Source organism: Pyrus communis, chromosome 9, assembly GCF_963583255.1.
Source record: "Pyrus communis chromosome 9, drPyrComm1.1, whole genome shotgun sequence".
NCBI classification, from domain to species: domain Eukaryota; kingdom Viridiplantae; phylum Streptophyta; class Magnoliopsida; order Rosales; family Rosaceae; genus Pyrus; species Pyrus communis.
In genome coordinates, this window is record NC_084811.1 from 9,966,990 (window position 1) to 9,978,721 (window position 11,732).

An 11,732-nucleotide genomic window follows, 5' to 3' on the forward strand; every position below is an offset into this window, starting at 1 on the left:
CGATGGTGGCCACGTGGTGGTGTCGCGAAGAAGACTCAAAGGCTCTGTATCTTCTCTCTTTGTCTCAGCTGTAAAGGAAAATTACGTACTTTTTTATAGACCTATATATCTGCTACTCCAATCAAATTCGGGCTCTAAACAGAGACGTTGTTCGCACTGGGCCAGGATGAGCCTCGATCTAGTAATGTATTGTAATCATATGTAAGTTTTCTCTTTCGTGGCATCGGTTTCATTAAGTTTTACCATGCACGTCAACAAGAGCCATGAGTAAGAAAGCTTTGACAAGGGAGACCAGTAAATAGCATTACCTCTTACTAAATACATACAAGACTGTCTTTTAATATGTATCAAGATTCAAGAGGTGTTGAAGTTGTTGAGTTTTCTAGCCGTTAACTGATAGGGTTTACTGCTAGGGTTGGGTTATTAATCACGTAGGAGTCCAATAATCCCTATACTTGAGGGACAAGTTGCATTTTCCTGTTCGACAAGTCAACCCTAGAATGCTATAACTGTCATGAACTAGGGCACTTTCAGTAGGAGTGCCCTAAGAAACCTAAGGAAAAGAATGTGAATTATGCGGAGACAAAGGAAGAGATGATGCTGATGTTACTTGTGGAGTTCAAGGAGGCAACAATGGAGCACATATGGTTTCTTAACTCTGGGTGCAGCAATCACATGTGTGGCAAGAAAGACCTGTTTAGTAAGTTTGACATCAGTTTCAGAGAATCGATGAAGCTTGGAAATGATTCAAGTTTGGCTGTGCAAGGCACGGGAAACGTGCGAATGGAGGTGAATGGCATTATACATGTGATCACATGTGTGTTCTACGTGCCAGATTTGAAGAATAATTTGTTAAGTATTGGTCAATTGCAAGAGAAGGGACTTATAGTACTTATCCAACATGGAAGGTGCAAGATCTTTCACTTTGAGAGAGGTTTAATCATGGAGACTAAAATGAGTTATAAAATAATGTTTGCAGTGTTGGCTCGATGTCTACCAAAGGAACAAAAATGTCTTTCGTCTCAAACCACTAATTAAGCACGACTTTGGCATTGTCGCTATGGGCCTCTTAGTTGGAATGGGCTTAAAGTACTTCAATAGAAGCAAATGGTGGAGGGATTACCTTTGTTCGCAGCCTCTCAAAGGGTGTGTGAAGATTGTTTGGTAGGCAGATAACACCGAGATCCATTTCCCAACGAAAGTCTATGGAGAGCCTCCAAGGTACTTCAATTGGTGTATGCTGACATATGCGGACCAATTAACCCTATCTCGAATAGTAATAAAAGGTATCTTATCACTTTATAGACGATTTCAGTAGAAAAACATGGGTTTACTTCTTGGTGGAGAAGTTAGAAGCATTAGGTACGTTCAAATCCTACAAAGCACGGGTAGAGAAAGAAACTGGGGCATTTATAAAAAGCCTGAGGACAGATCGAGGAGGACAATTCACCTCGCATGAGTTTGCAAATTTCTGTCAAGAGAATGGGATTCTTAGGCAATTAACTACAGCCTATACCCCTCAACAAAATGGTGTGGCAGAAAGGAAGAATCGCACCATCATGAACATGGTGAGAAACATGTTGTCAGCCAAGCAAATCCCCAAAACCTTTTGGCCTGAAGCAATAAATTGGGCTATACATGTGTTAAACTGATGCCTTACTCTTGCCGTGAAGAACAAAACACCTGATGAGGCATGGAACAGACACAAACCATCTGTGGATCATTTTAGAATTTTTGGTTGCATTGCTCATGCTCACGTACTTGATAACAAAAGGGTGAAGCTCGACACCAAGAGCTGTAAATGCATATTGCTTGGGGTAAGTGAAGAATCTAAGGCTTATCGATTGTTTGATCCGATCTTATAGAAAATAATTATAAGCCGAGATGTTGTGTTTGAAGATGATCAACAATGGAGTTGGGATGATAGTCACAAGGAAGTTATAGTGGCAGATCTCGAATGGGATACTGATGAAGAAATTAGCACTCTAAGGGTGGTAAGTGATCCCGAGTCAGAAATTAATGAAGTTATGGAATAAACTGAAACTGAGTCTGATCACGGTGGCTTGATGGTTGAAGAGGACAGTCAAATTAACGAAATCTCACCTCGCATAGGACGAACTCAAAGACCACCAATGTGGATGAGGGATTATGAAACAGGTCAGGGCTTATCTAATGAAGAAAATGATGGCATGGCTCACTTGGCATTATTCATTGATCAAGATCCTACAACCTTCAAAGATGCGGTGAAGTCTGAGAAATGGAGACAAGCTATGGATCAGGAGATTCAAGCCATCGAGAAGAACAATATATGGGAATTAATGAAGCTGCCACCAGGAGGAAAAACTATTGGAGTAAAGTGGGTGTTCAAGACAAAGCTTAATGAGAATGGAGAAATGGATAAGTATAAAGCTCGACTAGTTGCTAAAGGTTACTGTCAACAATATGGGATCGACTATGCAGAGGTATTCGCACAATTACTCGTCTAGACACCATTCAAATGGTAATTTCTCTTGCTGCCCAAAAGAACTAGGTAATCTATCAACTTAATGTCAAGTCTGCATTTCTGCAAGGGGAGATAGATGAAGAAGTGTTTGTTGATCAGCCACCCAAATATGAACAAAAGGGGCAGGAGTCAAAGGTGTATCGACTCAAAAAGGCTTTATATGGACTTAAGCAGGCCCCCCAAGCCTAGTATAGTCGTATAGAGTCATATTTGATCAAGGAAGGATTCAACAAATGCCCTTATGGGCATACTTTGTTCATCAAGACAACGGGGGGAGGTAAGATCTTGATAGTGTGCCTTTATGTCGATGATCTTATTTTCAATGGTAATGATGAAATAATGTTTGAACAATTTAAGAAGTCTATGATGTTTGAGTTCGACATGACTGACCTTGGAAAATGAGATATTTCCTTAGTATTGAAGTAATACAAGGTTTTGATGGGATCTTTATCGAACAAAGAAAGTATGCTCAAGAGGTCTTGGAGAGGTTCAACATGGATCAGTGCAACCCAGTACTATATCCTGTGGTTCCTGGTTTCAAACTCACAAAGAATGAAGAGGAATAGAAATGGATAACACTATTTACAAATAGATGGTGGGAAGCCTCATGTATCTAACAGCCACACGTCCCGATTAAATGTTCATTGTGAGTTTGATCAGTCGATACATGGAGCGTCCAACTGAGGCTCACTTGCAGGAAGCAAAAAGAGCTAATGTACGTTAAAGGGACTGTTGATTTAGGGATACTCTACAAGAAGGGAGGAAATGAGGAACTTATTGGGTGCACCGATAGTGACTATGCAGGTGATCAAGATGATAGGAAGAGCACCTTAGGTTATGTATTTATGATGAGTTCGGGTGCTTTTTTTGGTCCTCAAAGAAGCAGCCAGTAGTTACTTTATCCACTACTGAAGCAGAGTTCATAGCAGCAGCATCGAGTGTACGCCAAGTTGTTTGGTTAAGAAGGATCATGAAGAGTATTAATCAGGAGCAATATAGTTAAACCTTGGTGTATTGCAATAATGTTTCAACTATCAAACTTTCAAGGAATCCTGTGATGCATCGTAGAAGCAAACATATTGATGTAAGCTTTCATTTCCTTCTAGATTTGGTCAAGAATGGAGTTTTAGAGCTGGTGCAATGTTCATCTCAAGAACAAGTTGCAGATGTCTTAACAAAACCGCTAAAGGTCGAAATGTTTCTGAAGATGCGAGATTTGCTGGGTGTTTGCAAGTTTCCAGGAGTAAATTGAATATCTGTGGTTCAGTTTAAGGGAGGATGTTGAAGTTGTTGAGTTTTCTAGCCGTTAATTGATAAGGTTTATTGCTAGGGTTCCTAGTTTTTAGGGTTGTTAATCACATAGGAGTCCAATAATCCCTATACTTGAGGGACAAGTTGCATTTTCCTATTTTGACGTAGTCTTTACCATGATTATAGGACCTGTAAAATCATGGACATTTGCTTTCATTTCCATTCAAGTGTAAGGTTATTTACTAGCCATGATAATTGCTTTCCATCTAATAAGAATTCTCCCTGGTTTTTTTGTAAGCTTTTGAACTTTGCATTACAAAAATTCTTTGCAAGTTTTTGGTTCTAACAAGAGGGTCAGTTGACAAAACAAACCTAGCTAATATGCAGATATATATCAATTGTACTAAATAACATGAAAACTATATGATGGTGATGTATCAAGCTCAAATATTAAAGGAAATCACTTTATCGAACTCTCTAATGTCGTTAGATTATTCATTACTATGCGGGAGAAATAACAATACCAAAGAAAATTTCATGTTGAATGAGTTGTCTGAAGGAATGATTCCTTTGTTTATAAACATTCATCATACCACTTCCAGAGGATTGTACAAGATAAGAGGATCTGGGATTACTCCTTAAACTTCGGTCGATATTCTGTTGCAAGTGGCGATAGACTTGGAGAGTTGTTGAATCAACAAATTAAGGTAATGCATCAACTTGTGGAGATGGGCTTCCAACCTAGAGAACAGTTATTGTATGTTTGTAGCCTTCTATTTTTTTTTTATACAATTTACTATTTTCCATCTTAATCCAACTATAATTTAACTTAATTGGTAAAATGTGGCTACGGGCACAGTGAAATTTCCCATAGCCTCTCTAGGCACAGAAGGAGTGAATAACTATGGCTTGCCACTAGTTGACCTTAAATAAAAAAATAAAAAATAAAAATAAAAGAAGAAGAGAGATTAGGAATATGAAACCCACCTCTTGTTAAACTTTAACTTTGCAAATTTTGGATTATCTAAAAAAAAAAACCAATCAAACTCAAATTAAGTATTTGTCATTTAGTATTATAGTCTACTGTTATTTCATTCTACTTATAAGTTGGGGGGGGGGGGGGTGTTAGATTCAGTTTTCATAGATGATGAGTTGGTCGCCAAATTATTATCGTCAACCAAACTATTGTGTTTTTGTAGATTCAATTTTCGTAGATGAAAAGCTCAACACCAAATATACATATATTGGTACTAAAAGAAAAAAAAAAAACTAATACTAGTAATTATGATCTTCCAATGTAGAAAATTCTTTCTTAAATGAATTTAAAAGATGTCAAACTGATTCTTTAATCTGGATTTCACTAAAACAAAACATCTATTTGGATGATTTCTTCTTCCTTAAGGTACCCAAAATTCTTAACGTATTCGTTAAAACTTGACCAAACTGACGAAAGAAACATTTGCGATAGCATCATTACACACGCCGTCCGCTAGTTCTTTGCCATGCAATAGGATAGTAGTTGGAGATGGTGTACGTGGCAAGAATTTAAAGCGGCATAAGGTTTATGACTCTAGAAGCAGCCACAGCAGATCAAAACCACGTAACGGCGTAGACTGTGGTGTGACGTGGACGAACGTAAATTACCAATTACGCTGTTAACGCGGTTTGGTCAATGGCTGCCAACGGGTTTGAGACGTATTGAGACAACACGTTTTGTCCCCCTTTCATTCCGTCGATCCAATTTTAGGGTTCAAAATTCAATCTATCTCTCTCTTTCTCTGCGATTCGATTTCTAGGGTTTCTGATTCTCTCTGTGATCAATCATGGCGAGCAACAACAGGGAGAATAATGTCCAGGAGGAATCGAACCCGCTTCTGGGCAAGCAATTCGAGGAGACCCAGAATGATACTGAGAAGCCCGCCAAGGCCTCGCCGGAGACTCAGTCGCCGGAGAAATCTCCCACGGAGATGGGGCATGTGAATGGCGGTGGTAATGGGTGCGCGTGGACCGCCGATGGGCTGCCGTTGGGGCACGGGAGCGTGATGGGTGAGCCCATGGGCCGGGCCCAGTGGGACTCCAGCCTCCTTGCCTGTCTTGGCCGCAATGATGAATTCTGTAGCAGCGATCTTGAAGTTTGTAAGTTTTTTCTTTTAGTTTTCTTGAATTAACGGTTTGGAATTGTGCGATGTTTGGCTGTCTGTGTTGTATTGTAACCTCAGTAGCTTTGATTTCTTCGATTTTCAATGACATATTGGTTTAATTAGCTTTGATTTCTTCAATTTTCGATGTCAGATTGGTTTAATTGCCGTTGTGTATACGAAATTATGCTAAATTAGCTCAATAATTATCCCATGACATCTTTTCGATTAATTCTGCATTGGTATTTCTGTTTATTGGATTAGATATATTCTATAATTAATGAAAATTTTAGAATTCAGTGGCTAGGTTCCTTGTGTTGAACGGTTTAAGCCACGCCTTTCTTGCTTAATAAAGAAGAGGGGGTTTTGCAAACTTTGTGGAATAGTTATGCATCCTCTTGATTACTATACGGACCCCCAGGGGTAGCATGAACCCGAATGGCCAGAATGTGTTCTTGGATGTACCATTCTGCAATTTGGTATTTGTTCTTGATGGATTACACTAGGAAATAGCTTTTTTTTTGTTTATTGTCCTTGATGATTTTTCATCAATCATATGTCGTTACCTTGTTTTTTCTTTTTCTGTAATGGATACTCTTCAATTCTTATAGCTTAAGGTTTGTTGCTTAGCATTATATCAAAAACTGAAATTAATCTAGTCCCTAAATTTCAGAAAACATGAGTGGTTAATTAAAGGAAAGTGTTTGTTCAATATCTTTTGTTTGGGCCGAGACATTTAATTGAAGCGGTAATGTGAAGAAACCTGTTAGTCAAGAAATCTCCAACTTATTTTCTCATCGGAAAATATAAAAATTGTGTGCTCACATGAAAAAGTTGGATAAAGGGTTTGCTAATACTTGATAAGAAGGGTTTGGGGCCATAAGATCATAGTATTCATAAATAAACTTTTCAGTGACCTCCTACGTGCTATGGACAATTTGCATGCTAACATTGATGTCATTTTGGTAGGTCTTCTTGGAAGTGTGGCTCCTTGTGTGTTGTATGGAAGTAATGCTGAGAGACTTGGATCTACTCCTGGGACGTTTGCAAATCACTGTTTGCCTTACTCTGGTCTATATCTGATTGGAAACACCTTTTTCGGTTGGAACTTCCTTGCACCGTGGTTTTCATATCCTAGCCGTACTGCCATCCGCCGCAAGTTCAACCTAGAGGCAAGTTATATTTTCCCCTGCAAAATGTGTACGTAATTGTAGGTTAACTTTTGCTTATAATATAAACTTTTGCAATGCGTATGGGTTTTTTTGATCCAGTTATACTCTATTACCTTTGTTTTGTTTATGGCTTCACAACGAATCTGATAATCATAACACAAAGTACTTTAGTTGTCCATCTCAAAGCATTACATAGAGAACAAATATATCGTTTTTTATAATCTTACCAGAGAATTCAGGAGTTATTAAATGTGTGGTTTTTATGATATTTTGGTGATGAGCAGGGAAGTTGTGAGGCACTTCATAGGTCATGTGGCTGCTGCGGAAGCTTTGTGGATGATGAGCAACAACAGGAACAGTGTGAGACTGCCTGTGATTTTGCAACTCATGTGTTCTGCCATCCATGTGCTCTATGCCAGGAAGGTCGTGAGATCCGTCGCAGGCTGCCTCATCCTGGTTTCAATGCGCAGCCAGTTCTGGTTATGATTCCTCCTGAGGAGCAGGGCATGGGCCGTGGAGCTTGAGAATTGAAAGCTTGTCCTTCCGGGACATTGGATGTTCGTACTTTGTATACGTAAGCGTGTTTTGATATCTGGAACTGTTGTTAAACTGCATCGAGTTATGAGAACCGAACCACATCTTTTACTTTGGTTTTCGTAATCAAGTTTAAATAAGATAAAGATGAAAGTATAGACTCTTGTGTATATGTAACGTGTGATATCTGTGGACGTGCTTGTTCGTTGGATGCAGACTTTGATTGGAACTCCTTTTTACTGTTTGGTTTCTAAAGGAAGCTATTTTTTTTTATACCTACCTTGTGTGTTGTGATAATTAGTAAACGAAAACTTGAGTCGCCCGTCCATGATCCTCCGTAGCTACTGTCTGAATGCATTTCTTGCTCGCGAATTCATGGCAAAAACTCAAATGGGTATCCGTAGAATCCAAATGACTACAAGATTAAAAAGGTTTTTAACCCTTTTAGACAACTGTAATTTCTTTTACCGTGTGTTTGGATGATGGGAAAAAAAAAAATGGAAATCTTTGGGAGAGCTACTGGGGGTTGTGGAATGGGTGACGGGGAGTAAGTTGATGGTGAGCTGAATTGTTGTCGTCGTTGCCCGAGAGATTAGTAGCATTGACGAGGAGCTTGGGACTCAGTAGGGTGATGACGACAACAATTCACAAAAGATAAAGTCTGCCCTTTCTTCTTGGCTAGCTGAAAGATTTAATGAGGAGCTCATAAATCAACCAAATATGAGTGTTCAGAGCCGGCTCTCAGGGTGTGCAAAAGGTGCCACCGCGCAGGCCCCCAAATTTTTATTACATGTGCATATATGCATGTAATATATATTTAAATGTACATGATAATCACAGTTCCAGCGCAAGTGGTTAAGAACCCCTAAATGTCAGGGCTGGCCATGTGAGTGTGAGTGTTGGTGATTTGATGAAACTTGTGAAGAAACAAAGTGGTATAGACATCACAGAAACCAAGTCAGCATTTGATTGGTTTGAGTATAAGTCGACTCCTCATTGGAGTAAATCGCATTTCAATACTCATACCAAATGTGATATAGTAACAAGTTAAATGCTGCTATCTTGGAAGCAAAAGATAAGCCCATTCGGAGTTTGCTACAAAGCATCTACTCATACTTGATGCTTAGGATGGGTAATTGGGTATGGTTAAGAGAAACAGTTTGGAATATGCTTCCAAGCTCAATCTCAAAAGTCAATCTCAATTTCAAGTTACAACTCATGATGTTTGTTGCTTCTACATCACAAGCAAAATCTCACTTGGTCACGAACAAATTAGTTTTGTGTCCTCAATTTTCCAATGAAAATGTTTACGAGGGAAATTGAAAGCTAAGTGAAAGTCCAAGGGAAAAATCGACAATTTACTCTAATCCTTCCAAACATTTGGTAACAGATATCTTTCCAAGTTCTAACTATTCCTTCAACAAAGGAAAGGCTTCAGTACAAATGGGAAATTGAAGAGTAAAACTGCTTTTCAGTAACAGCATCTCACTCCCTGGTCTCTACGATGATACAGGGTTAACGTAACTTCCAACGTTCCAACTAAAGTTCAATCCTCGAGTATTAACGTAAATAAAGAAAAATACTTCTGAATCCCAAACACATAAGGCGCTTGGAGAAACTTCTCAACACAACACTTGAAGACATGATGGAGAGCTGCAATAAAAAACCAAGTCTTTCTTATTTACTCTCCTGGAGCAGAGACGCCTTGCTTCAGCCTCTCCTTTTTCAGCTTCTTCTTAGACACTGGCTTCTTCTTCTTCGGGGGAAGAGTTCTCTGAGCATACACGTACAGCGCGTAGTTTCCAACCAAGAAAAGCAGCAGCAGCCCAACAACAACAATCAACACTATCAATCCAGGGTTAAACCCTTTCGCATCCTGCAAAATCACCACTGCAATTATATTTCGTCACAGACACTCACGCACAAACAGAAAAGATAAAACAAAATAGAGGGAAAATGTATAGTACTGGAATCCACCGCTCAACATTTGCCTCAAGTAATCAACAGTCCCTAGCTACCACTGTAATTAATATTCATTCTCTCATTCAACCGGATATTTATAATCGCTTCCCATATGATAATGCCTATAGAAGATGCAATAGCATCCAAGTTCCAGAATTAGGTTCACTTGAATTGAATTGTGTGATTTTGCAGGACATATCAAAATATGATTTTGGGAATTGAACTTATGGAACCGGCCTATAGGGTTTTATCATTTTTATCATTTATTCCCTAATAGAACGTGAGAGATTACATTTTTATTAACCAGAAGCAGAAGATGAATTAGTAGCAGGTTATCAAACCGAATACTCAGGGTACAAAAATGGTTTATTTTATGTCTACATAGAAAACTAGTGAAGATCCCACTGGCTTAGTCCTGGTATTCCTTAAAAAAATTAAAAAACAAAGCGGTGTGTAATAAAATAGCTCAATGAAATATAACAATTTTAAGACAGAGGCTAATGAGTAATGACCATAATCTCTGCCTGCTAGGAACCCATATTTTTGTAAGTTACTCTCTCTTCCTTACAAATCCACATTAAATGCATAAATATATTATGCCTACAAACAAATTATAAGTGATTTGCAGGGGAAAATTACAAGTGTGAAGCTTATTTCACTGTTTCTTCGCTAATAAACAAAATCCAAACTAGAACAGAGCTTGTTTAAAGGACAGAATGAGATTCAATCGCAATAGGGGTCTTAAATATGTGTAAATCAATTGGAAGAATTATTGACAAGCATGCATATATGAACCCGCATATATGAACCCACACAGGCTTTTTAGCCAAAATGGTCCCTGAGATTTTCATGACACATAACTTTGGTCCCTGAGATTTAAAATCAATAGAAGTGGTCCCTTGTCCACCATCCATTATTTTCGTCATTCCGTTAAAAAAACTCTATTAAGTGGTCCCTAAGCTTTTTAATGGAAGGACCAAAATGATGGATGGTGGACAATCTCAGGGACCAAAGTTATGTGTTATGCAAATCTCAGGGACCAAAATTATTTGTTATGCAAATCTCATGGACCAAAGTTATGTGTTATACCCTCAACTTAACGGAGTTTTTTAATGGAAGGACCAAAATAATGGATGATGGACAATTTCAGGGACCATTTTGACTAAAAAGCCACCCACCCACCTACAAACTTCATAGTGAAATAGAAAGTGACTCATAAAGGCCATGAAACAATAGGTCATGGTAGAAACCCAATAGTCGAATGGACTGGTGAGAGCTGTGAGACTGGAACTCATCGATGGAGAAGATCAATACAATACCACCAAACCCATCCACTGGGTAGTTCGCCAAATATGAATATGATGGATCGACGATAGACCTATTAGGCTATTACATTTACATTAATGGACCAAAAACCCATTCTATATGAGTCGAAATATCATGCACATTGGTTCCACATAATTACATGCATTTGAAGCAAAAACGATTACCATCATTCCCTTAAAAAGACCAACATTTTATCAGCAACTCAATCGAAATATAACTGAAGACAGGCTTGTTTTTTATCAGCAACAAATCAAGCAATAAATTAACAAAATTCCTACAAAATTAAGGTGGCATTTGATTTGGCGGTTCTTAATTTACACCTAACGCAACAAATCCAATAAAAACAGGCTTGTTTCAGAACGGTAAGAAAATGAAATTTCAAAATCAATCATGAAAAAAAACCCAAAATCTGGATTTCATCCAAGTTTTAGAATACCAATTCTCAGATCACGAAAATCTTTCATCAAGAAATGTATATCTCTGTCCAAATCGAACAAAACACAAGTCCCAGACATTTAATATTCCACAAAATCTAGGCATGCATACCTAATTTTCGATTAGCAGGACCTGAAAACAGCTGAAAATTTGAGAAATCTAAATCCAAATTCCACAAATGAAAAATCAAAATATCTGAATAAATTGCAGGGGATATTGGGGTTTCTGAGAAATCATACCGGAGGAGGGACCTTGTCCTCGAACTGGTCAGCCATGGCCGTCCTGCAGCTCCGAGCCTGATAAACTTTGAGAGATCCGGCTCACTGTATCTAAATGTGGACCAGAGAGAGGAATCCAGAAGAAGTAAATACGAAGGGTGAGATCTGGTAACATATGGAAACCGGATCTGTG

At 38.5% G+C, this 11,732-nt stretch overlaps 2 protein-coding genes across 2 annotated transcripts; one reads left to right on the forward strand and one right to left on the reverse strand.

Annotated features, from left to right (window-relative positions):
* Positions 1 to 5,437: 5,437 nt before the first annotated feature.
* Positions 5,438 to 7,869, forward strand: LOC137745000 (cell number regulator 8-like). Its single transcript, XM_068484843.1, has 3 exons — positions 5,438 to 5,890; positions 6,862 to 7,064; positions 7,349 to 7,869. The coding sequence occupies exons 1-3, from the start codon at positions 5,578 to 5,580 to the stop codon at positions 7,586 to 7,588; spliced, it is 756 nt and encodes a 251-aa protein (XP_068340944.1). The 5' UTR covers positions 5,438 to 5,577; the 3' UTR covers positions 7,589 to 7,869.
* Positions 7,870 to 8,965: 1,096 nt separating this feature from the next.
* LOC137745041 (DNA-binding protein S1FA-like) lies at positions 8,966 to 11,728 on the reverse strand. Its single transcript, XM_068484897.1, has 2 exons — positions 11,561 to 11,728; positions 8,966 to 9,474 (listed from the first exon to the last, which is right to left on the reverse strand). Exons 1-2 carry the CDS (start codon positions 11,594 to 11,596, stop codon positions 9,280 to 9,282), a joined length of 231 nt encoding a protein of 76 aa, XP_068340998.1. The 5' UTR covers positions 11,597 to 11,728; the 3' UTR covers positions 8,966 to 9,279.
* Between the last annotated feature and the right edge of the window lie 4 nt (positions 11,729 to 11,732).

What these genes read in the sequence shown, in the direction of transcription:
- LOC137745000 (XM_068484843.1), top strand. Translation starts at nt 5,578, where the DNA reads ATGGCGAGCAACAACAGGGAGAATAATGTCCAGGAGGAATCGAACCCG. An exon ending in TAGCAGCGATCTTGAAGTTT is followed by an intron (nt 5,891 to 6,861) that starts GTAAGTTTTTTC and finishes TCATTTTGGTAG; the next exon opens with GTCTTCTTGGAAGTGTGGCT. An exon ending in GCCGCAAGTTCAACCTAGAG is followed by an intron (nt 7,065 to 7,348) that starts GCAAGTTATATT and finishes GGTGATGAGCAG; the next exon opens with GGAAGTTGTGAGGCACTTCA.
- LOC137745041 (XM_068484897.1), bottom strand. Translation starts at nt 11,596, where the DNA reads ATGGCTGACCAGTTCGAGGACAAGGTCCCTCCTCCG. An exon ending in AGGACAAGGTCCCTCCTCCG is followed by an intron (nt 9,475 to 11,560) that starts GTATGATTTCTC and finishes GTGATTTTGCAG; the next exon opens with GATGCGAAAGGGTTTAACCC.